This window comes from Rhinoderma darwinii, chromosome 7 (genome assembly GCF_050947455.1).
Source record: "Rhinoderma darwinii isolate aRhiDar2 chromosome 7, aRhiDar2.hap1, whole genome shotgun sequence".
Lineage (NCBI taxonomy): Eukaryota > Metazoa > Chordata > Amphibia > Anura > Rhinodermatidae > Rhinoderma > Rhinoderma darwinii.
Window position 1 is genome coordinate 9,773,191 of NC_134693.1, and position 24,606 is coordinate 9,797,796.

Below are 24,606 nucleotides of genomic sequence, written 5' to 3' on the forward strand. Positions count from 1 at the left end.
TGCCCCTTAAGAAACTACCTAACGCCAAGACGTTAGCTTCTTTGTTTGTGAAACACATTCTGCGTCTCCATGGGGCCCCAGTCAATATAGTTTCGGACAGAGGGGTACAATTTGTTTCCTTATTTTGGAGAGCTTTTTGTAAAAAGTTGGAGATTGATCTATCCTTCTCCTCCGCCTTCCATCCCGAAACTAATGGCCAAACGGAAAGGACTAACCAATCCCTGGAACAATATTTAAGGTGTTTCATTTCTGACTGTCAATTTGATTGGGTCTCATTCCTTCCCCTCGCCGAATTTTCCCTGAATAACCGGGTCAGTAACTCGTCAGGGGTCTCCCCGTTTTTCTGTAATTTCGGGTTTAATCCTAGGTTCTCCTCCGTTTCCCCTGGTTGTTCCAATAATCCCGAGGTAGAGGACATTCATCGGGAACTGTTCACAGTCTGGGCCCAGGTTCAGAAGCACCTAGAGGCGTCCCAGAGCGTACAAAAGATTCAGGCTGATTGTAGACGTTCTGCTAACCCCCGGTTTGTTGTAGGGGATCTGGTGTGGTTGTCGTCGAGGAACTTGCGCCTTAAGGTCCCGTCCAGGAAGTTTGCTCCCCGATTTATTGGGCCTTATAAGGTCATTGAAGTCCTCAAACCTGTATCCTTCCGTCTGGAGCTGCCCCCATCCTTTCGCATACACGACGTCTTCCATGCCTCCCTCCTGAAACGCTGCTCCCCGTCCTGGTCCCCCTCGAGGAAACCTCCTGTTCCCGTTCTCACCCCTGAGGGGGTGGAATTCAAGGTGGCCAAGATTGTGGACAGTAGGATGATCCAGGGCTCCCTCCAGTACCTGGTCCATTGGAGAGGATACGGGCCGGAGGAGAGGACTTGGGTACCTGCTCGAGATGTTCACGCTGGGGTATTGATAAGGAGGTTCCACCTTCTCTTCCCCACTAAACCGGGTCCTCTTAGTAAGGGTCCGGTGGCCCCTCATAAAAGGGGGAGTACTGTAAAGGATCTGCCAGGCACTACGTCTGGGTATACTCCCAGGATTAATCAGTCGACACCTGAGGCCAGACCTCTGAGACTGACACCTGCTCCCACCAATCAGGGCGGCAGGCTCAGGAGTGGGAGAGCCTATCGCGGCCTGGTCAGTCAGAGTTAGCCCCGCCCCCTGTCCATTTATACCTGCCGTTTTCTCTTCCTCCTTGCTTGTTATTCTTCTTGGATTCCTGGCCCCACTGCTGCCTTGCTCCAGCCTGCTTCTGCCGTGCTTCTGCCTTGTTTCAGTTCCGTTTATCCTGCGTTGCTCTGCCCCTGGCTTGCTTCTGCTCCGTGCTCCCGTTTGTATACTCCACTACTTCCTGATCCTGACTGGCTCATTCACCGCTCCGTTTCCTCGCGGCGTTCCGTGGGCTACTGTATTCCCTTGCGTGTTCCCTGTTTGTACTCCCTTGCACTTAGACAGCGTAGGGACCGCCGCCAAGTTGTACCCCGTCGCCTAGGGCGGGTCGTTGCAAGTAGGCAGGGACAGGGCGGTGGGTAGATTAGGGCTCACTTGTTCCCTTCACCTCCTTCCTGCCATTACAGATCCTCTATACTACACCACACAGGAGAACTGACAGATCCTCTATACTACACCACACAGGAGAGCTGACAGATCCTCTATACTACATCACACAGGAGAGCTGACAGATCCTCTATACTACACCACACAGGAGAACTGACAGATCCTCTATACTACACCACACAGGAGAGCTGACAGATCCTCTATACTACACCACACAGGAGAGCTGACAGATACTCTATACTACATCACACAGGAGAACTGACAGATCCTCTATACTACACCACACAGGAGAGCTGACATATCCTCTATACTACACCACACAGGAGAGCTGACAGATCCGCTATACTACACCACACAGGAGAGCTGACAGATCCTCTATACTACACCACACAGGAGAGCTGACAGATCCTCTATACTACACCACACAGGAGAGCTGACAGATCCTCTATACTACACCACACAGGAGAACTGACATATCCTCTATACTACACCACACAGGAGAGCTGACAGATCCTGTATACTACACCACACAGGAGAGCTGACAGATCCTCTATACTACACCACATAGGAGAGCTGACAGATCCTCTATACTACACCACACAGGAGAACTGACAGATCCTCTATACTACACCACACAGGAGAGCTGACAGCTCCTCTATACTGCACCACACAGGAGAGCTAACAGATCCTGTATACTACACCACACAGGAGAGCTGACAGCTCCTCTATACTACACCACACAGGAGAGCTGACAGCTCCTCTATACTACACCACACAGGAGAACAGACAGCTCCTCTATACTACACCACACAGGAGAGCAGACAGATCCTCTATACTACACCACACAGAAGAGCTGACAGCTCCTCTATACTGCACCACACAGGAGAGCTAACAGATCCTGTATACTACACCACACAGGAGAGCTGACAGCTCCTCTATACTACACCACACAGGAGAGCAGACAGATCCTCTATACTACACCACACAGGAGAGCTGACAGATCCTCTATACTACACCACACAGGAGAGCTGACAGATCCTCTATACTACACCACACAGGAGAGCTGACAGCTCCTCTATACTACACCACACAGGAGAGCGGACAGCTCCTCTATACTACACCACACAGAAGAGCTGACAGCTCCTCTATACTACACCACACAGGAGAGCTGACAGCTCCTCTATACTACACCACACAGGAGAACTGACAGATCCTGTATACTACACCACACAGGAGAGCTGACAGATCCTGTATACTACACCACACAGGAGAGCTGATAGCTCCTGTATACTACACCACACAGGAGAGCTGACAGATCCTCTATACTGCACCACACAGGACAGCTGACCGATCCCCTATACTACACCACACAGGATAACTGACAGATCCTCTATACTACACCACACAGTAGATCTGATAACTTCTCCAATTTATGAACCAGAAAGCTCTGGATGAATATTGTAATAGGTATGGTGCAAGCAGCAGGTAGAGACCTGTAGTGTAATTATTTGTAAGAGAACATACAAAAAGCTATTTGTTTATTTAAAAACAAAATGTGTTTATCTTCAAAAAGCAATGTTGCATCCATGGCTATAACCTATGGCACCTCCTGTTAATTCTTAAATCCCCTCCGGCTGGGAGAAACTCTTGAGAAAAATCAGCGTCTTCTATACATTATGCACAGCAGATGCAGTCACAGCTTCACAGTAAATGTATCTTTATTGTACAAGGCTTGGTATGACTTGAAGAATTTTTTAAGTTTGTATTCTTGGAGACTTTCCCATTTTTCTTGGCATCTTACTGTCTTTTTAGTCATGCAAAACCAGCCTAAATACTAAACATCTCACAAAGGACATATTTAGGCCTTTACTGTCACTGTCAGTGAAATACTTTTTGCATCTTCTAGGTACTCACCATTGTGAAGACTGATATGAGTATTAGGTCTCTTTCACATTGCAGTGTTTTGGTGAGTTTTTTGCATCAGTATTTGGAAGCCAAAATCAGGAGTGGACTATAAATACAAAAAGTATAGGAGAGATTTGTACCTCTTCTATGTTTTGGACCCATTCTTGGTTTTAGATTCCGAATACTGAAGCAAAATACTGACCAAAATACTGCCATGTGAATGTGTCCTATCTGTTATATTGCTGGTCGTCTCATGTCCATAAACCCTCTTACCTATGGAGGTCATAGAGGGAGGTTCTGCACTGGCGGACTTCAGCCATCTATGTAATACTACATTTCCCCTTCCAGCGGCCACTTCACTGCTGGGGAAGTGCGTGGCTGGCTGTGGCATCTGCCAGCAAATTCAGCAGTTAGCTAAGGGTGTCGTGAGCTGGACCTGTGAAAGCTTCTATCTGAAAGGGATTGTTTCTGATGAGCCAACCCCTTTGAAAAGAATAAATCATGCAGTTTCCACACTGGCCAGTAGAGCACACATAATAGGCTGACACTTTCTGTTTTCTGCAGCTTGCTTTTCAGCTCGACTATATAGACTGGGACAAGATAAGCAGAGTAATTTCATTATCATTAGAGGGTAGGGGAGGTAAACCCTACCTGCACCATGACCTATTGGTACGTCTCAGCAAGGGGTGAGTATGCAGCGGGCTCACACACTGAACCCGCACCATACGCTGGTGGTGTCAGCTGTGTATTACAGATGACACCTCGCCTCAACATCTTGAATTGGGGATAACTGAGATCCCTGCCACTTAGATGCTGCGGTCACTAGTAACAGCAGCATTTAAGCCCCAGGGGAGCCCCTTCTGATGCACAGGGGAGCCCATGTGATGCAATCGCGGGTTGCCGATGCATTGTCATGGCAGCCGGTGTCTTTCTGAAGGTCCCCAGTTCTGTTATCTTAGTCCTTCTATTAAGAGGTGACTTTTTTTTAAGTACGGTGATCAGATGATTGCAAGTTCAAGTACCCTAGTGGGACATAAAAAAAATTTAACAATAAATTTAATAAAGTTTTGAACAATGTATAAACACATTTTAACATTTTACCTGTAAAATAACAAAAACAAACAAATAAAAATATAATTGCTATCACCGCATCCATAAGTCCAAACTATTACAATACATTGATATTGATATTTTTTTCTGCTTTTTAATAACATTGTCTCCAAAACAAAATGGAATAGAAGGTGATCAAAAAATTGCATGCACCTCAAAATTGTACCAATAAAAACGATATCTCACCCCGCAATAAAACAAACACTTACACCGCTCGATCAATGAAAAAATAAAAAGGTTAGGGATCTCACATGGCGACACAAAACTATTTTTTTTTAACAAAATGTTTTTATTTTGTAAAAGTAGTAAAACATAAACAAATGATATAAAACTATATAAATTTGGTCTATAATGGTTTACGTAATATCCATTTAATATTATACTGCCAAATAACGGCAATATTTAATTACATACAAAACTAAAACACTTCCCATCAAAAGATGAAGATTTACCTTTATTGCAACAAACGCTGGATCTTTACCGCTCCCTCGTCTAATGACTTTCAGTGCAAGAGTCCCAGCATTCTCACAAATATGATAATATGATTCAGCCAGTTCTAATACAGACCATTTCAGTTCAAGTCTGAAAATATTAACAATGATAGATATGAGATATTAGATAGATATGAGATATTAGATAGATATGAGATATTAGATAGATATGAAATATTAGATAGATATGAGAGATAGATAGATATGAGATAGATAGATAGATAGATAGATAGATAGATAGATAGATAGATAGATAGATAGATAGATAGATAGATAGATAGATATGAGATAGATAGATATGAGATAGATAGATAGATATGAGATAGATAGATAGATATGAGATAGATAGATAGATAGATATGAGATAGATAGATAGATAGATAGATATGAGATAGATAGATAGATAGATATGAGATAGATAGATATGAGATAGATAGATATGAGATAGATAGATAGATAGATATGAGATAGATAGAGAGATAGATATGAGATAGATAGAGAGATAGATATGAGATAGATAGAGAGATATGAGATAGATAGATAGATAGATATGAGATAGATAGAGAGATAGATATGAGATAGATAGAGAGATAGATATGAGATAGATAGAGAGATATGAGATAGATAGATCTCTTACGTTTCTGGAGGAATCTTATTCCCGGCTGGATCAGAGATTTCAAATTCAAAGCTATCTGAATTCACTTCTTCATGCGAGGGGTTTATGATGTAACAAATCTTTCTCTGATTTACTTCTCTTTGGGTAAATGTTCGTCCAATATGATCTCCTACAAAATAGAGAGTTACAAACACAACACCGATATGTTATACACCCAAGTCTTGGAAGCTTCATGAGCGTCTTAGAACATCAGAAAAATAAAATATCACTGGGACAAGTCTACATTTGAGAAGGACTTAGGTGGACAGAAGAAACCACAATAATCCATCAGTAGAAGTAAAACTTGGTGATTGTGGTCCAGGCTATGGATGTGAAGGGTGGGCAATAAAGGAGGACAAGAAAAAGTATTATTATTTACATCTTGTGTCAAGACTTTTGAGAATCCCATAGAGTGCCAGGAAAACAAATCATGGATCCTGGATCTCGTGAAGCCCAACCATCCAATGGAGGCACCAATGGCCAGAACAAAGCTTTATCTTATCATGGATATATTATGAGAAGATCCAGCTCATTGATAAAGACAATTAGGCTCAGAAGAGTTGAGGAACAGGGAGGAAGAGGAGATCCACCAATAAGAAGATGTATGTAGACAATCAAAGAGATCTTCAACACAGTCATCGAAGAGGCTGAAGACCCAAATCGAAGACCAAATATGGAGAACAGTATTGAGATAGGACTGGAAACCAGCTTGATGACAATATTCATAATATACTGTTAATATAGAATACATAAGTCACATTGTCTGTACCTGTTTTTGGATTTTCCAGATGTCCAAAAAGTGGGGATCTCAATACAACATATAGAAGGTCTTCATCTGCGCTATTAATGTCCGAAGCCCTCAGGTTCCCGGATGTGATCTGAATGGCGGATCTTCCATCTTTCAGCTTCTCTACAGTGGATGGATTCTCCTTGTTCAGTATTTTTGGAGGTATTTTATCCACATGATTCACCTAAAGAAAAGCTGGGAAATTGTAATTCTATTGATATATTACATATTATTCCTGCTAGGACAAACACCCCCACCATCCCCAGAGCCGTAGCTCGACTTTCCATCACCTTGAGAAAAAGATTACGTTTGCTGCCCTATCCCTGTAACGAAATATCCTGGCCATGGCAAAGTAGCTTTTTGTCACCCCTCCAGCACCTCATGCACCGGTAAACCCCCAACTACGCCCCGACCCGCCCAGTCAAATGTTAGCAGATGAGAGAAGTTAAGGTGCCCACTAAAATAAATGTCATACATTATAATGTAAGAAGTGGTGCTCCTCAAGCCTGGCTCCCTCCTTTATAGGTCAACAAACATTTTTAAGGCCCATCAACACTTATTGAGAGGTTAACTTAAAGGATTTTTCCCATAATCATCGGCTCGAATATCACCGGCAGCCCCATAGACCATGAATGAAGCACCATGTGCAATACCACTCCATTCACATAGGGGACTCCTGGACGCTCGCTCTCGGGATCAGTGGGGACCCCAGCGGTTGGACCCCCACAGATCAAACATTTATCCCCTATCCTGTAAATAGGGGATAAATGATGATTATGGGAAAGCCCCTTTAAGGCTGGATAGTTTGGTGGGGCTTGTGTTATGTAGGGAGTCATGTCAGGGGTGGGAGGACGTTGGTGGAAATAGGGCCCGCACTTTTTATTATTATTCCTTATGATAACAGCTATATCGTGACGGGTAGTGGATTACCCTTGTCAAAGGTAGGGGGTTCTGTTTCTGAATGGAAGCAAGTGTGAACAAAGCCGTAATAAATCTTCCTCCCGATACACAACGCTATTCTTCCCGTCGAATCTGACAGAATTTGCAACGGAGCCTCCAACGCAAATGTGAACAGGGCCTAATACTATTTTAAAGTCATGCAGAAGAAAAGTGAACCAGACAGACAAAAACTTTGCCAAACTAACGACAGTGACGCACGCTGTATGTGACGGAGGGGGGAGAAGAGAAAACATTCTTTTACTTATTTTTTGCAACTCATTTGTGAGGTAGAAACAATCTGAATTTTATACCACGGAGATTGCGAGTGGGAAAACTATTTTCTTTTTTCACCTGTCTGGATAATTTGCAGGGCCCCGGGAGACGCTCACCTTCATGCCTCTGTCCAGATAATTAGTTGCTTCACTTACTGCATTCTGTGTTTCTTAAATGATGGCTCCCTACCTGACGTCTTGTGACATCTGATTAGTAAACTAGGCCATGAATTTAAGAAATAAGCACTTTCGCCTGCGAGTCCTGTTAACCCCTTCTGTACCCAATAAACCTGACGGCTTAGGGTCTGTAAGTATCAGATTTCTAGGGCTATATATATATATATATATATATATATATATATAAAATATGAGCCAGAACGGGGAGCCGCTCTGAATGGCCGCCATGTAATACTGCATTTCCTCTGCAGGAGTCGCTGCAAGGTAAGTGGCTGGTTGGCTGCGACTTCCCCCAACAAAATCAGCTGTTTTCCCGCGATAAGTCATATCAAGTATTAAATCCCAATTTAGATGTAATAAAAGGCAAAAAAAAAAAATGACACCAAAGGTCAAATGTGATTTCAATTTCACAGTAAACATTACTATAGGTTTTAAGAGTTAACTTCTTTAAGGTTCCACGTCCATGGGACTTACATCCACAAGGGATCTGGGCATACAAATCTTTCCAAAACACTGACTCCTGAACTTTTGCCAGAGGTATCTCTCCCCGGTGACTCTGAATGCAGAATTACCCGACATGTTATAACTGTCAGTTCTCCGCAAGCAGTTTAGTATGTGCAGTAAATCATAGGACAGGAGAAATATAAAGACGCAGCACTTATAAGTCCTTACATTATTTATGCTGGAGGCTACCTGGAGGCTGCACCGTGTCTCTCATCAAGCCTGCTGTCCAAGCATTTCCATGAACAGGGACATCAACATGTTACAACTGTGTCTGAGGGCCAAAAACTATTCAATGCATCTTAAAAAAAATAATGTTTTAGGCTCTGCTCACATTATATTTCAGCTCTTTGTTTGGTGTATACACCAGAAAAAACTCCCGGCGTATACACCTTACGTATCCATAGGGCTCCATTCACACAACAGGCTGAAAAAGTAAACTCTGACCTCTGTCCAGCTGCTGTATGTCGATATACTTTTTTTTTTGTTATATAGAAAAGCGTATTCTAAACTTTACTATGCAGAGGCATTAGGCAAAAATATGTATCTTTTTTTTTAACATAGGAGCCTCGATGTATATGTCTGACAGAAGACTCAAACGTGATGTAAATAGAGCCCTAAAGAGACATCCAGAACAGATGTTACCAAACATCAAGAGTTCAGTAAACACTGCCAACTATATACAAGAAAATAATTGCTATAATACTGCCCCCTATGTACAAGAATATAACTACTATAATACTGCCCCCTATATACAAGAATATAACTACTATAATACTGCTCCTATATACAAGAATATAACTACTATAATACTGCCCCCTATATACAAGAATATAACTACTATAATACTGCCCCCTATATACAAGAATATAACTACTATAATACTGCCTCCTATATACAAGAATATAACTACTATAATACTGCTCCTATATACAAGAATATAACTACTGTAATACTGCCCCTATATACAAGAATATAACTACTATAATACTGCTCCCTATATACCAGAATATAACTACTATAATACTGCCCCTATATACAAGAATATAACTACTATAATACTGCCCCTATATACAAGAATATAACTACTATAATACTGCCCATATATACAAGAATATAACTACTATAATACTGCCTCCTATATACAAGAATATAACTACTATAATACTGCTCCTATATACAAGAATATAACTACTGTAATACTGCCCCTATATACAAGAATATAACTACTATAATACTGCTCCCTATATACAAGAATATAACTACTATAATACTGCCTCCTATATACAAGAATATAACTACTATAATACTGCCCCTATATACAAGAATATAACTACAATAATACTGCCCCCTATATACAAGAATATAACTACTATAATACTGCCTCCTATATACAAGAATATAACTACTAATACTGCCCCTATATACAAGATTATAACTACTATAATACTTCCCCTATATACAAGAATATAACTGCTATAATACTGCCCCTATATACAAGAATATAACTACTATAATACTGCCCCTATATACAAGAATCTAACTACTATAATACTGCCCCCTATATACAAGAATATAACTACTATAATACTGCTCCCTATATACAAGAATATAACTACTATAATACTGCCCCCTACATACAAGAAAATAACTACTATAATACTGCCCCTATATACAAGAATATAACTACTATAATACTGCCCATATATACAAGAATATAACTACTATAATACTGCCTCTATATACAAGAATATAACTACTATAATACTGCCTCTATATACAAGAATATAACTACTATAATACTGCCCCCTATATACAAGAATATAACTACTATAATACTGCTCCTATATACAAGAATATAACTACTATAATACTGTTCCTATATACAAGAATATAACTACTATAATACTGCTCCTATATACAAGAATATAACTACTATAATACTGCCCCTATATACAAGAATATAACTACTATAATACTGCTCCCTATATACAAGAATATAACTACTATACTACTGCTCCTATATACAAGAATATAACTACTATAATACTGCCCCCTATATACAAGAATATAACTACTATAATACTGCTCCTATATACAAGAATATAACTACTATAATACTGCTCCTATATACAAGAATATAACTACTATAATACTGCCTCCTATATACAAGAATATAATTACTATAATACTGGCCCCTATATACAAGAATATAACTACTATAATACTGCCCCCTATATACAAGAATATAACTACTATAATACTGCCTCCTATATACAAGAATATAACTACTAATACTGCCCCTATATACAAGATTATAACTACTATAATACTTCCCCTATATACAAGAATATAACTGCTATAATACTGCCCCTATATACAAGAATATAACTACTATAATACTGCCCCTATATACAAGAATCTAACTACTATAATACTGCCCCCTATATACAAGAATATAACTACTATAATACTGCTCCCTATATACAAGAATATAACTACTATAATACTGCCCCCTATATACAAGAATATAACTACTATAATACTGCTCCTATATACAAGAATATAACTACATGATACTGCTCCCTATATACAAGAAAATAACTACTATAATACTGCCCCTATATACAAGAATATAACTACTATAATACTGCCCATATATACAAGAATATAACTACTATAATACTGCCTCTATATACAAGAATATAACTACTATTAGGGCACGTTCACACGTGGCGGAATTTCACTTAAATTCCGCTGCGGACACTCCGCAGCGTTAATCCGCAGCGGAGCCGTTTCTCCATTGACTTTCACTTTAATTTAGCAGTGTTCGTTTACACGATGCGTACAATTCCGCTGCGGAGCATAGGCTGCGGAGCGGAATTTGGTGTCCGCAGCATGCTCTGTCTGTTGCGGAGCAGTGGCGGACTCATGGCGGAATTTCTCCATTGACTTCAATGGAGATTCAAAGTTCCGCAATGAAGTCCGCAGCTGTCATGCACATGTTATGTGTGCTGCGGATGCGTCTTGCTTTTTTAACTTGACATTTCTTCATTCTGGCTGGACCTATGTATTTCTAGGTCTACAGCCAGACTGAGGAAGTCAATGGGGCTCCCGTAATGACGGGAGCGTTGCTAGGAGACGTCTGTAAATAGTCACTGTCCAGGGTGCTGAAAGAGTTAAGCGATCGGCAGTAACTGTTTCTGCACCCGGGACAGTGACTACCGATCTCAATATAGATGTATCTGTAAAAAAACATATAAGTTCATACTTACCGAGAACTCCCTGCGTCTGTCTCCAGTCCGGCCTCCCAGGATGACGTTTCAGTGTAAGTGACGGCTGCAGCCAATCACAGGCCAAGCACAGGCTGCAGCGGTCACATGGACTGGCGCGTCATCCAGGGAGGTCGGGCTGGATGCCGAAAGAGGGACGCGTCACCAAGACAACGGCCGGTAAGTATGAAAATCGTTTACTTTCACTAGGGAAAGTGCTGTCCCTTCTCTCTATCCTGCACTGATAGGGAGAAGGGAAGCACTTTTCCCGCAGTCTGCAGCAGCTAGTCCGCATCAATGTACTGCACATTTTGTGCAGATCCGCTGCAGAATCTGCAACGCAGATTCTGTGCGGCATTGATGCGGACAGTTGCCGAGGAAATCCGCCACGTGTGGTCATGCCCTAATACTGCCTCAATATACAAGAATATAACTACTATAATACTGCCCCTATATACAAGAATATAACTACTATAATACTGCTCCTATATACAAGAATATAACTACTATAATACTGCTCCTATATACAAGAATATAACTACTATAATACTGCCCCTATATACAAGAATATAACTACTATAATACTGCTCCCTATATACAAGAATATAACTACTATACTACTGCTCCTATATACAAGAATATAACTACTATAATACTGCCCCCTATATACAAGAATATAACTACTATAATACTGCTCCTATATACAAGAATATAACTACTATAATACTGCTCCTATATACAAGAATATAACTACTATAATACTGCCTCCTATATACAAGAATATAATTACTATAATACTGCCCCCTATATACAAGAATATAACTACTATAATACTGCCCCCTATATACAAGAATATAACTACTATAATACTGCTCCTATATACAAGAATATAACGACTATAATACTGCACCTATATACAAGAATATAACTACTATAATACTACTCCTATATACAGGAATATAACTACTATAATACTGCCCCCTATATACAAGAATATAACTACTATAATACTGCTCCCTATACACAAGAATATAACTACTATAATACTGCCCCTATATACAAGAATATAACTACTATAATACTGCCCCCATATACAAGAATATAACTACTATAATACTGCCCCTATATACAAGAATATAACTACTATAATACTGCTCCCTATATACAAGAATATAACTACTATAATACTGCTCCCTATATACAAGAATATAACTACTATAATACTGCCCCCTATATACAAGAATATAACTACTATAATACTGCCCCCTATATGCAAGAATATAGGTACTATAATACTTCCCCTATATACAAGAATATAACTACTATAATACTGCCCCCTATATACAAGAATATAACTACTATCATACTGCTCCTATATACAAGAATATAACTACTATAATACTGCTCCTATATACAAGAATATAACTACTATAATACTGCTCCTATATACAAGAATATAACTACTATAATGCTGCCCCTATATACAAGAATATAACTACTATAATACTGCTCCCTATATACAAGAATATAACTACTATAATACTGCTCCCTATATACAAGAATATAACTACTATAATACTGCTCCCTATATACAAGAATATAACTACTATAATACTGCCTCCTATATACAAGAATATAACTACTATAATACTGCCCCCTATATGCAAGAATATAGGTACTATAATACTTCCCCTATGTACAAGAATATAACTACTATAATACTGCCCCCTATATACAAGAATATAACTACTATAATACTGCTCCCTATATACAAGAATATAACTACTATAATACTGCTCCCTATATACAAGAATATAACTACTATAATACTGCTCCCTATGTACAAGAATATAACTACTATAATACTGCTCCCTATATACAAGAATATAACTACTATAATACTGCCCCTATATACAAGAATATAACTACTATAATACTGCCCCTATATACAAGAATATAACTACTATAATACTGCCCTCTATATACAAGAATATAACTACTATAATACTGCCTGCTATATACAAGAATATAACTACTATAGTACTGCTCCTATATACAAGAATATAACTACTATAATACTGCCCCCTATGTACAAGAATATAACTACTATTAGGCCATGTTCAGACGTGGCAGAATTTTTCCACTGAAAATGTTGCTGCCGATTTGTTGCGAATCTGCAGCAACATTTGCATATTTGGGACATAACCCTTAGACAAGTAATGTACTCCAAAGATAAAAGTACAAAAAATCTTTATTAAATATTATGACAATGACAAATAGTACGAAAAGAGATATGATACAATTAACACGTAGACATATGCAACAGGGTCAGATAATTAGTTGCTTCACTTACTGCATTCTGTGTTTCTTAAATGATGGCTCCCTACCTGACGTCTTGTGACATCTGATTAGTAAACTAGGCCATGAATTTAAGAAATAAGCACTTTCGCCTGCGAGTCCTGTTAACCCCTTCTGTACCCAATAAACCTGACGGCTTAGGGTCTGTAAGTATCAGATTTCTAGGGCTATATATATATATATATATATATATAAAATATGAGCCAGAACGGGGAGCCGCTCTGAATGGCCGCCATGTAATACTGCATTTCCCCTGCAGGAGTCATGATGAAGAGCGTGGGAGATCAATGGAGTGGATGGGTGAACAAGCGCCTCGACGTGCGTTTCGCCCTGTGACCGGCTTCGTCGAGCCTCTGGGTATGTGCATAGGTTTCTTCAGCTTTTTGTAGCCTCCACATTATTGTGCTATTCCATTTAGTCGTGGCAGTCATATTTTTCTTGGTTATTTGAGCCGTCATATTATCTGCATACGTCTTCAGTTGCACTTTTTACGTACTACCATATATACTGTGTAGATTTTGTACGTACTACTACATGTACTATATACTTGCAGGCTACGTATATTTATATACTCTATACGTTGTTATCTTAGCTGATAGCATGGCACTATGTATGGGACTCACCACCCCATACCCCCGGGCTTACTAACTATTTACGTATACCTTAGCATGTGATAGGTCTTCAGTGGACGGTTGATTCTGTTGGTCTTGGTCTTTTTTCATCTGACCCTGTTGCATATGTCTCCGTGTTAATTGTATCATATCTCTTTTCGTACTATTTGTCATTGTCATAATATTTAATAAAGATTTTTTGTACTTTTATCTTTGGAGTACATTACTTGTCTAAGGGTTATGTCCCATTTTGGTTCGTTTTTAGGTCTATATACTACAAGGGACCCCAGTATATGCCATTTTTGGTGTGAGGTTTTTGCTTAGGTTGTTTAACATTTGCATATTTGACAGGTAATTCAGACGTTGCAGATATCACAGCGGACTTGCCACAGATTTCAGTTTTTGCATTGCAAAGGTTGAAATCCGCAGTGAAATTCCGCTTCTTCTCCGCAATGTCATGAGCTGCTGCGGAGGGAAAATTCTGCACCGCAGCCTAAATTCTGCACAGTTATTTTCTGCAACGTCTGAACTAAGTTTCCTAAAAATGTGTAGAAACAAATGTAAAAACCGGCTGCTGCAGAATTCCAATGCGGACTGTCCGCCATGTCTGGCCGTGCCCTTATACTGTTTACGGCATGGGTGAAGACAATCTCAGAACTCCTGTACATATACTTGAGAAGCTTATAGACCCAAAAATAAATACTGGATGTTTTTTTATATTGTCACCAGAAGTCGAAATTAATGTTGTTATATTTAACCAAAGAAAAAATAACATTCAGAAAAAATGGATGAGATGGAACCTATAAGATCCCAATACCGGGAAGGCAGAGGATGCTCCAGTAGAAGAATTAGTGATGAAGATATTTATGGATTTGTGATGCAAACATGTAACAGATGAGACTCGTTAAAATGACGACAATAAATATTTTTTTTTTACCTAATCTAATTACCTTAAGAAATGCACTGCAAATAAATCATTTACTATTAACGAGTCCCCGGGGTCATTTACTAAAATTCATTACTAGTGAGCACAAATCTTAATGCACACACAACATTACAGAAATAATAACCCAGAGCAGTGAGACCAGTAAATGCTGCAACACCTTCCATCCCCAATGAATGCAGATTTGAGGTTCGTCCAAAATGCCAACCCTCATATTTACCCCTGGTGAGCCACAGGAACTTAAAACAAGAAGGCTGCAAGATCCAAAGGTCATAAATTTGAAAAGTTGAAGATGTGTTATTTGAACATGTCTTATTACATGAATGCTGGGGTCTATCCGACACCCTGGTGCACAACAGGACAACTTTACAACCCTGGTCACAATGTTCGGCTTGTACAAAATCCCACAGGGTCAGCTCGGCTCCTCCAAATCCAATGGCATTATTTTTTATCCCATCAAATCTCAAACCCCAGTACACCCCCCTTCCTCACTCAACCACCACCTTGGACCATTCCCGACCCAACGCTAACAAATTCCGCACAGTACAAACTCATGATTATTTATGGGAATGCAAAGCTCCAAACTAATTTGAGCGACAGGGATTCAACTCTGGTCGAAAATACAATTTTGTTGACTGTTACATTTTTTTCGTTTTTGGGTTGGTATCTTGAATCTTTTAGGACAAGGATAGCACTCTAGACATTTCATGGGGACGCACAATAGCAGTTAACTGGAATCTGTCACTAGGTTTGGAGCCACTAAACCACCAGAATGTCGTTGCCGCTGGGTGTTTTTCAAATCTGCCCGCAATAAAACCAGACATTTAGGCAATAGTTACTAGATACTGAGAGGACTCGGGGCAAGAGCATTGCGCACATGAATCTGATAACAGCACACCTTGCTTCACTGAGCATGTGCAGTGTACTGTCGTCTGCGCTAGACGGATGTGCCCGATGCCGCTCCCATACTGATCTCAGTTATTTTACTAACAATTGCTGAAATGACTGGTTTTCGACCTGGGCAGTTTCGAAACACTAAGCCCCAGCTGCAATAAGACATGCTGGTGATTTTTTGGCTCCAAACCTAGTGACCGGGTCCCTTTAAAGGGTTATAAAAAGCGTCTCTCGCTCTGGGGAACCTGTCCTGTCCTGCATTACATAGACAACCTATTCTATAATTCACAACCGGTACTACATTTTATGGACATGTAAAAAAGGGGATGACACGAAGGTGATAGAGATACTCTTAGGGCATGGCCAGACGTGGCGGAATTGCTCTGGAAATCCGCAGCGTACACGTTTCTCCATTGCCTTCCACAGCTTTGTGGTTGGGTTCGTTTACACGTTACGGACAATTCCGCTGCGGAGCATAGGCTGCGGTGTGGAATTTGGTGTCCGCAGCATACAATGGTTGTTGCAGACGTGTAGCGGACTTGTTGCGGACTCATTGCGGAATTTCTCCATTGACTTCAATGGAGAGTCAAAATTCCGCAATGAAGTCCGCAGCTGTCATGCACATGTTATGTAGATGTTTTGTGTGCTGCGGAGCGTATTGGTTTTACTAACATGACATTTCTTCATTCTGGCTGGAATTATGTATTTCTAGGTCTACAGCCAGACTGAGGAAGTCAATGGGGCTCCCGTAATTATGGGAGCGTTGCTAGGCGACGTCAGTAAATAGTCACTGTCCAGGGTGCTGAAAGAGTTAAACGATCGGCAGTAACTGTTTCTGCACCCTGGACAGTGACTACCGATCCCAATATACAGCAACCTGTCAAAAAAATAGAAGTTCATACTTACCGAGAACTCCCTGCTTCTTCCTCCAGTCCGGCTTCCCAGGATGATGTTCCAGTCGAAGTGACGGCTGCAGCCAATCACAGGCCAAGCACAGGCTGCAGCCAATCACAGGCCAATCACAGGCTGCAGCCAATCACAGGCCAATCACAGGCTGCAGCGGTCACATGGACTGCCGCGTCATCCAGGGAGGTCGGGCTGGATGCCGAAAGAGGGACGCGTCACCAAGACAACGGCCGGTAAGTATGAAATTTGTTTACTTTCACTAGGGAAAGTGCTGTCCCTTCTCTCTATCCTGCACTGATAGAGAGAAGGGAAGTACTTTCACCGCAATACGCAACGGCCAGTCCACATCAATTTACTGCACATTTTGGGCAGAGCCGCAACAGAATCTGCAACGCAGATTCTGAGCGGCATTGATGCGGACAGTAGCGGAAGAATTCCGCCATGTCTGGGCATGCCCTTAAAGAGACAGTTCCTCTCTTTTCAGAGGTCAGTACTGTATGTATTATACTAGTTATTTTCTTGTACATAGGCGGCAGTATTATAGTAGTTATATTCTTGTATATAGGAGCAGTATTATAGTAGTTATATTCTTGTATATAGAGGCAGTATTATAGTAGTTATATTCTTGTATATAGGGGGCAGTATTATAGTAGTTATATTCTTGTATATAGAGGCAGTATTATAGTAGTTATATTCTTGTATATAGGGAGCAGTGTTATAGTAGTTATATTCTTGTACATAGGGAGCAGTATTATATTAGTTATATTCTTGTATACAGGGGGCAGTATTATAGTAGTTATATTCTTATACATAGGAGCAGTATTATAGTAGTTATATTCTTGTATATAGGAGCAGTATTATAGTAGTTATATTCTTGTATATAGGGGACAGTATTATAGTAGTTATATTCTTGTATATAGGGAGCAGTATTATAGTAGTTATATTCTTGCATATAGGGGACAGTATTATAGTAGTTATATTCTTGTATATAGGGAGCAGTATTATAGTAGTTATATTCTTGCATATAGGGGCAGTATTATAGTAGTTATATTCTTGTATATAAAGGACAGTATTATAGTAGTTATATTCTTGTATACAGGAGTAGTATTATAGTAGTTATATTCTTGTATATAGGGGCAGTGTTATAGTAGTTATATTCTTGTACATAGGGTGCAGTATTATAGTAGTTATATTCTTGTATATAGGAGCAGTATTATAGTAGTTATATTCTTGTATATAGGAGCAGTATTATAGTAGTTATATTCTTGTATATAGGAGCAGTATTATAGTAGTTATATTCTTGTATATAGGGGACAGTATTATAGTAGTTATATTCTTATACATAGGAGCAGTATTATAGTAGTTATATTCTTGTATATAGGAGCAGTATTATAGTAGTTATATTCTTGTATATAGGGGACAGTATTATAGTAGTTATATTCTTGTATATAGGGAGCAGTATTCTAGTAGTTATATTCTTGTATATAGGGGGCAGTATTATAGTAGTTATAGTCTTGTATATAGGGGGCAGTATTATAGTAGTTATATTCTTGTATATAGGAGCAGTATTATAGTAGTTATATTCTTGTATATAGGGGGCAGTATTATAGTAGTTATATTCTTGTATATAGGGAGCAGTATTACAGTAGCTATATTCTTGTATATAGGAGCAGTATTATAGTAATTATATTCTTGTATGTAGGGGGCAGTATTATAGTAGTTATATTCTTGTATATAGGGGCAGTATTATAGTAGTTATATTCTTGTATATAGGAGGCAGTATTATAGTAGTTATATTCTTGTATATAGGGGCAGTATTATAGTTGTTATATTCTTGTATATAGGAGGCAGTATTATAGTAGTTATATTCTTGTATATAGGGGGCAGTATTATAGTAGTTATAGTCTTGTATATAGGGGGCAGTATTATAGTAGTTATATTCTTGTATATAGGGAGCAGTGTTACAGTAGTTATATTCTTGTATATAGGGGGCAGTATTATAGTAGTTATATTCTTGTATATAGGGAGCAGTATTACAGTAGCTATATTCTTGTATATAGGAGCAGTATTATAGTAGTTATATTCTTGTATGTAGGGGGCAGTATTATAGTAGTTATATTCTTGTATATAGGGGCAGTATTATAGTAGTTATATTCTTGTATATAGGGGGCAGTATTATAGTAGTTATATTCTTGTATATAGTGCCAGTATTATAGTAGTTATATTCTTGTATATAGGGGGCAGTATTATAGTAGTTATATTCTTGTATATAGGAGCAGTATTATAGTAGTTATATTCTTGTATATAGGGGACAGTATTATAGTAGTTATATTCTTGTATATAGGGAGCAGTATTCTAGTAGTTATATTCTTGTATATAGGGGGCAGTATTATAGTAGTTATATTCTTGTATATAGGGGGCAGTATTATAGTAGTTATATTCTTGTATATAGGAGCAGTATTACAGTAGCTATATTCTTGTATATAGGAGCAGTATTATAGTAGTTATATTCTTGTATGTAGGGGGCAGTATTATAGTAGTTATATTCTTGTATATAGGGGCAGTATTATAGTAGTTATATTCTTGTATATAGGAGGCAGTATTATAGTAGTTATATTCTTGTATATAGGGGCAGTATTATAGTTGTTATATTCTTGTATATAGGAGGCAGTATTATAGTAGTTATATTCTTGTATATAGGGGGCAGTATTATAGTAGTTATAGTCTTGTATATAGGGGGCAGTATTATAGTAGTTATATTCTTGTATATAGGGGGCAGTATTATAGTAGTTATATTCTTGTATATAGGGGGCAGTATTATAGTAGTTATAGTCTTGTATATAGGGAGCAGTATTATAGTAGTTATATTCTTGTATATAGGGGACAGTATTATAGTAGTTATATTCTTGTATATAGGGAGCAGTGTTACAGTAGTTATATTCTTGTATATAGGGGGCAGTATTATAGTAGTTATATTCTTGTATATAGGGAGCAGTATTACAGTAGCTATATTCTTGTATATAGGAGCAGTATTATAGTAGTTATATTCTTGTATGTAGGGGGCAGTATTATAGTAGTTATATTCTTGTATATAGGGGCAGTATTATAGTAGTTATATTCTTGTATATAGGGGGCAGTATTATAGTAGTTATATTCTTGTATATAGTGCCAGTATTATAGTAGTTATATTCTTGTATATAGGGGGCAGTATTATAGTAGTTATATTCTTGTATATAGGAGCAGTATTATAGTAGTTATATTCTTGTATATAGGTGCCAGTATTATAGAAGTTATATTCTTGTATATAGGGGGCAGTATTATAGTAGTTATATTCTTGTATATAGGGGCAGTATTATAGTAGTTATATTCTTGTATATAGGGGCAGTATTATAGTAGTTATATTCTTGTATATAGGAGGCAGTATTATAGTAGTTATATTCTTGTATATAGGGGCAGTATTATAGTTGTTATATTCTTGTATATAGGAGGCAGTATTATAGTAGTTATATTCTTGTATATAGGGGGCAGTATTATAGTAGTTATAGTCTTGTATATAGGGGGCAGTATTATAGTAGTTATATTCTTGTATATAGGGAGCAGTGTTACAGTAGTTATATTCTTGTATATAGGGGGCAGTATTATAGTAACACAATAGAGCTTAGCAATTTTGTGTTTGTGATTTATTTGCAGGAAGGTTTTTATTGTGTGTACTACATTGGTAAAGATTCTGGAGAAGTCTTAGGAGATCAGTTTTTACAATAGTGTCCCAGCAGGATTATGATGAAAGGCGTTTCAAGCTCAAAACTATTCAACACTCAGGATATAATATAAGAGATCCGCATCTCTGCCAACATATGGCAGGAAAATGATGGTTTCTCGTATATTTTACTTAAAAGGCCTGGAACCCACAACTTAATAACTGGTCTAGTCTACTGGTCGCTCTAGTGGTCAAGTAATATACAGTAGAGAGTGACACGAGGCTTAATATAACCCACTTCACAAATAATAATATGTGTACTTAAGATTTAATTTCCTTTAGGAAATACGTACATGGTTTCTGGTAAAGAAGCGGAACTTATGGGGAAATTGACCTCGGTTTACAAGGAAGGTTTGTTTCATACTTGACTTCTCTGCACACAGGAAAATATTTTATCTTTGGTTTTTCATCCATGTGAAATTGAAGATTAGGTTGATTTTCGGCAGAATAGCGCCTCTCTGGGGTCACATTATTATTTCCCAGACATAAAGATGCCAATCAAAGAACATTTCACCCTCAGAAAATAAATAAAAAAAATGTCTGGAAATACAATGGCTGGAGCCGTCCTCTTGTGTGGATTACTTTAATCTACTATTCAGACTTCTTCGAGTTATGTTATTCTTCTACACAGGTAACAGATGTGGGGGACAACCATTAATGTCCATCATAACAGTGTTCTTAAAGTGCCCTGTCTCCTACATAATATGATCGGCGCTGTAATGTAGATAACAACAGTGGTTTTTATTTTGAAAAACGATCATTTTTGAGCAAGTTATGAGCTCGTTTAGATTTATGCTAATTCGTTTCTTAATGACGAACTGGGCGTGTTTTTACCTTTTTACCAACTGGGCGTTGTGAAGAGAAGTGAATGACGCTGACCAATCAGTGACCAATCAGCATCATATACTTCTCTCAATTCATTTTTAGCAGTACTCACAGCACAGCGTGATCTCGCGAGATCACGCTGTGCAGTCTCATATTCCCACATTAACTTTACCGAAGTGTTTTGAGAGTGAGTAGACATCACCGCCAGCCAGGACACTTCGGTAAAGTCTCTGTGGGACTTAATCATAGCACAGCGTGATCTCATGAGATCACGCTGTGAATGAGTTCACGCTGTGCTGCGAGTACTGCTAAAAATGAATGGAGAGAAGTGTATGACGCTGATTGGTCACTGATTGGTCAGCGTCATACACTTCTCTTCACAACGCCCAGTTGGTAAAAAGTAAAAACACGCCCAGTTGTCTATTAAGAAACTAGTTAGCATAAATCTAAAATTGCTCATAACTTGCTCAAAATTTATCGTTTTTCAAAATAAAAACCACTGTTATCTACATTACAGCGCCGATCACATTATGTATAATAATCTGGTGACAGAGCCTCTTTAAGGAACATGTGTGACTAACACACTGTTATGAGGACATCTATGGATGATACACTGTTATGGGGACATCTGTGGATGATACACTGTTATGAGGACATCTATGGATGATACACTGTTATGGGGACATCTGTGGATGATACACTGTTATGGGGACATCTGTGGATGATACACTGTTATGGGGACATCTGTGGATGATACACTGTTATGGGGACATCTGTGGATGATACACTGTTATGAGGACATCTGTGGATGATACACTGTTATGGGGACATTTTTGGATGATACATTGTTATGGGGACATCTGTGGATGATACACTGTTATGAGGACATCTGTGGATGATACACTGTTATGGGGACATTTTTGGATGATACACTGTTATGAGGACATCTGTGGATGATACACTGTTATGGGGACATTTTTGGATGATACATTGATATGGCGAAATCTTTGGGGACATCTGTGGATGACACTGTTATGGGGATTATTATAATTTATTTGCTATTATTATGTTGTTTTGTTTATTATTATCAATATTATTTTTATTATGTTTCTTTTAGGCCTTTGGTTGATGCAGTGATTGTTTATATGATGTTTGTATATGTTCTAGTTATTGTTTTTGTTTTAGATGAGGTGTAGATGTAAGCAGTGGCGTAACTACCGCCGTAGCGGCTGCTACGGGGCCCGCGGCATGAGGGAGCCGTGTCGCCCGCCGGCACAGGCCCCCACCATGGCCGGAGGCTCCGCTAGCAGCCGCTATGGCTGCTACAGTGCGACGCCACCGAACACTACGGCAGAGCAGGGAGGTATCTCCCCGCTCTGCCATTGAACAAAAGACATGTATCCCCTATCCACAGGATAGGGGATACATGTGTGATCACTGGCAGCGATAGGGAGAACGGAAAGTCCCCTGAAGTTCTCCATCACAAATCTCGGACTTCCGGGGTCTGTGTCGGCAGCTCCGTACAAATTAATGGAGCGACAGTCGCGCTTGTGCGCATGCGTGACCAGCGCTCCTTTCATTTCTATTGAACTGCGCAGACGCCGGAAGGCAGAGGTTAGTCATGGAGAACTTGGAGGGATTTTCGGTCCCCCGTTCTCCCTATCAATGCCAGCGATCACACATGTATCCCCTATCCTGTGGAGAGAGGATACATGTCTTTTGTAGGACACACTGTAGGTCGCATTTTTTTGGGGGGTTGGGGACGCTGTATGGCGTTCCCTACAGGGGGGGCTTTATGGCGTTCTCTATGGCGTTAGCGCCATACATTCCCCTCTGTAGATAACGCCATACAGTCCCCCCTGTAGATAACGCCATACAGCCCTCCCCCTGTAGATAACGCCATACAGCCCCCCTGTAGATAACGCCATAGAGCCCCCTTTGTAGATAACGCCATACAGCCCCCTCTGTAGATAACGCCATACAGTCCCCCCTGTACATAACGCCATACAGTCCCCCCTGTAGATATCTACAAAGGGGACTGTATGGCGCTATCTACAGGGGGAGGGCTGTATGGCGCTATCTACAGGGGGGCTGTATGGCGCTATCTATAGGGGGGGCTGTATGGTGCTATCTACAGGGGGGCTGTATGGCGTTATCTACAGGGGGGGCTGTATAGCGTTATCTACAGGGGGGCTGTATGGCGTAATCTACAGGGGGGCTTTATGGCGTTATCTACAAGCGGGCTGTATGGCGCTACCTACAGAGGGGGCTGTAGTAAGAAAAAAAAGGAGGAAACCTCCAGCTCACCAGTAATTCCGTCTCCGAACACCTCGCACGGATCCCCGCTACGGCCGGCGGTGAGTAGATCAGGAAAAAGAAGAAAGTGATCCGGCGCTGTGTTTTGTTAAAAAGGAAATCCGTTCCCAAATTTATTAAGGAAAATGGTTAAAAATTGCAGGAGACGCAGTCTCAAGGAGTATGTATATAGCGGGCTAGATGGCCTTAGCCTACGCGTTTCGAGCAAGCATGTTGCTCTTAATCATGGCAAAGAGAATATGAGTGCCCCCAATGCTGTGTCTACTTGATATACAAAGCGAGCTGCCGTTCAGAGGTCGGCATAGGCTGACACTGATTGATGCTTATCTTCCAC

The 24,606-nt window shown here is 39.5% G+C and overlaps 1 protein-coding gene across 1 annotated transcript in view; it reads right to left on the bottom strand.

Moving 5' to 3' along the window:
• The window catches only part of LOC142657032 (FRAS1-related extracellular matrix protein 1-like), a 144,050-nt gene that overhangs the window by 37,550 nt on the left and 81,894 nt on the right, over positions 1-24,606 (bottom strand). Inside the window, exons 25-27 of the mRNA XM_075832081.1 lie at positions 6,484-6,685; positions 5,697-5,844; positions 5,021-5,150 (exon numbers count right to left, since the gene is read on the bottom strand). Of these exons, the coding sequence (XP_075688196.1) occupies positions 5,021-5,150; positions 5,697-5,844; positions 6,484-6,685 (480 nt within the window). The remainder of the gene's footprint in view (positions 1-5,020; positions 5,151-5,696; positions 5,845-6,483; positions 6,686-24,606) is intronic.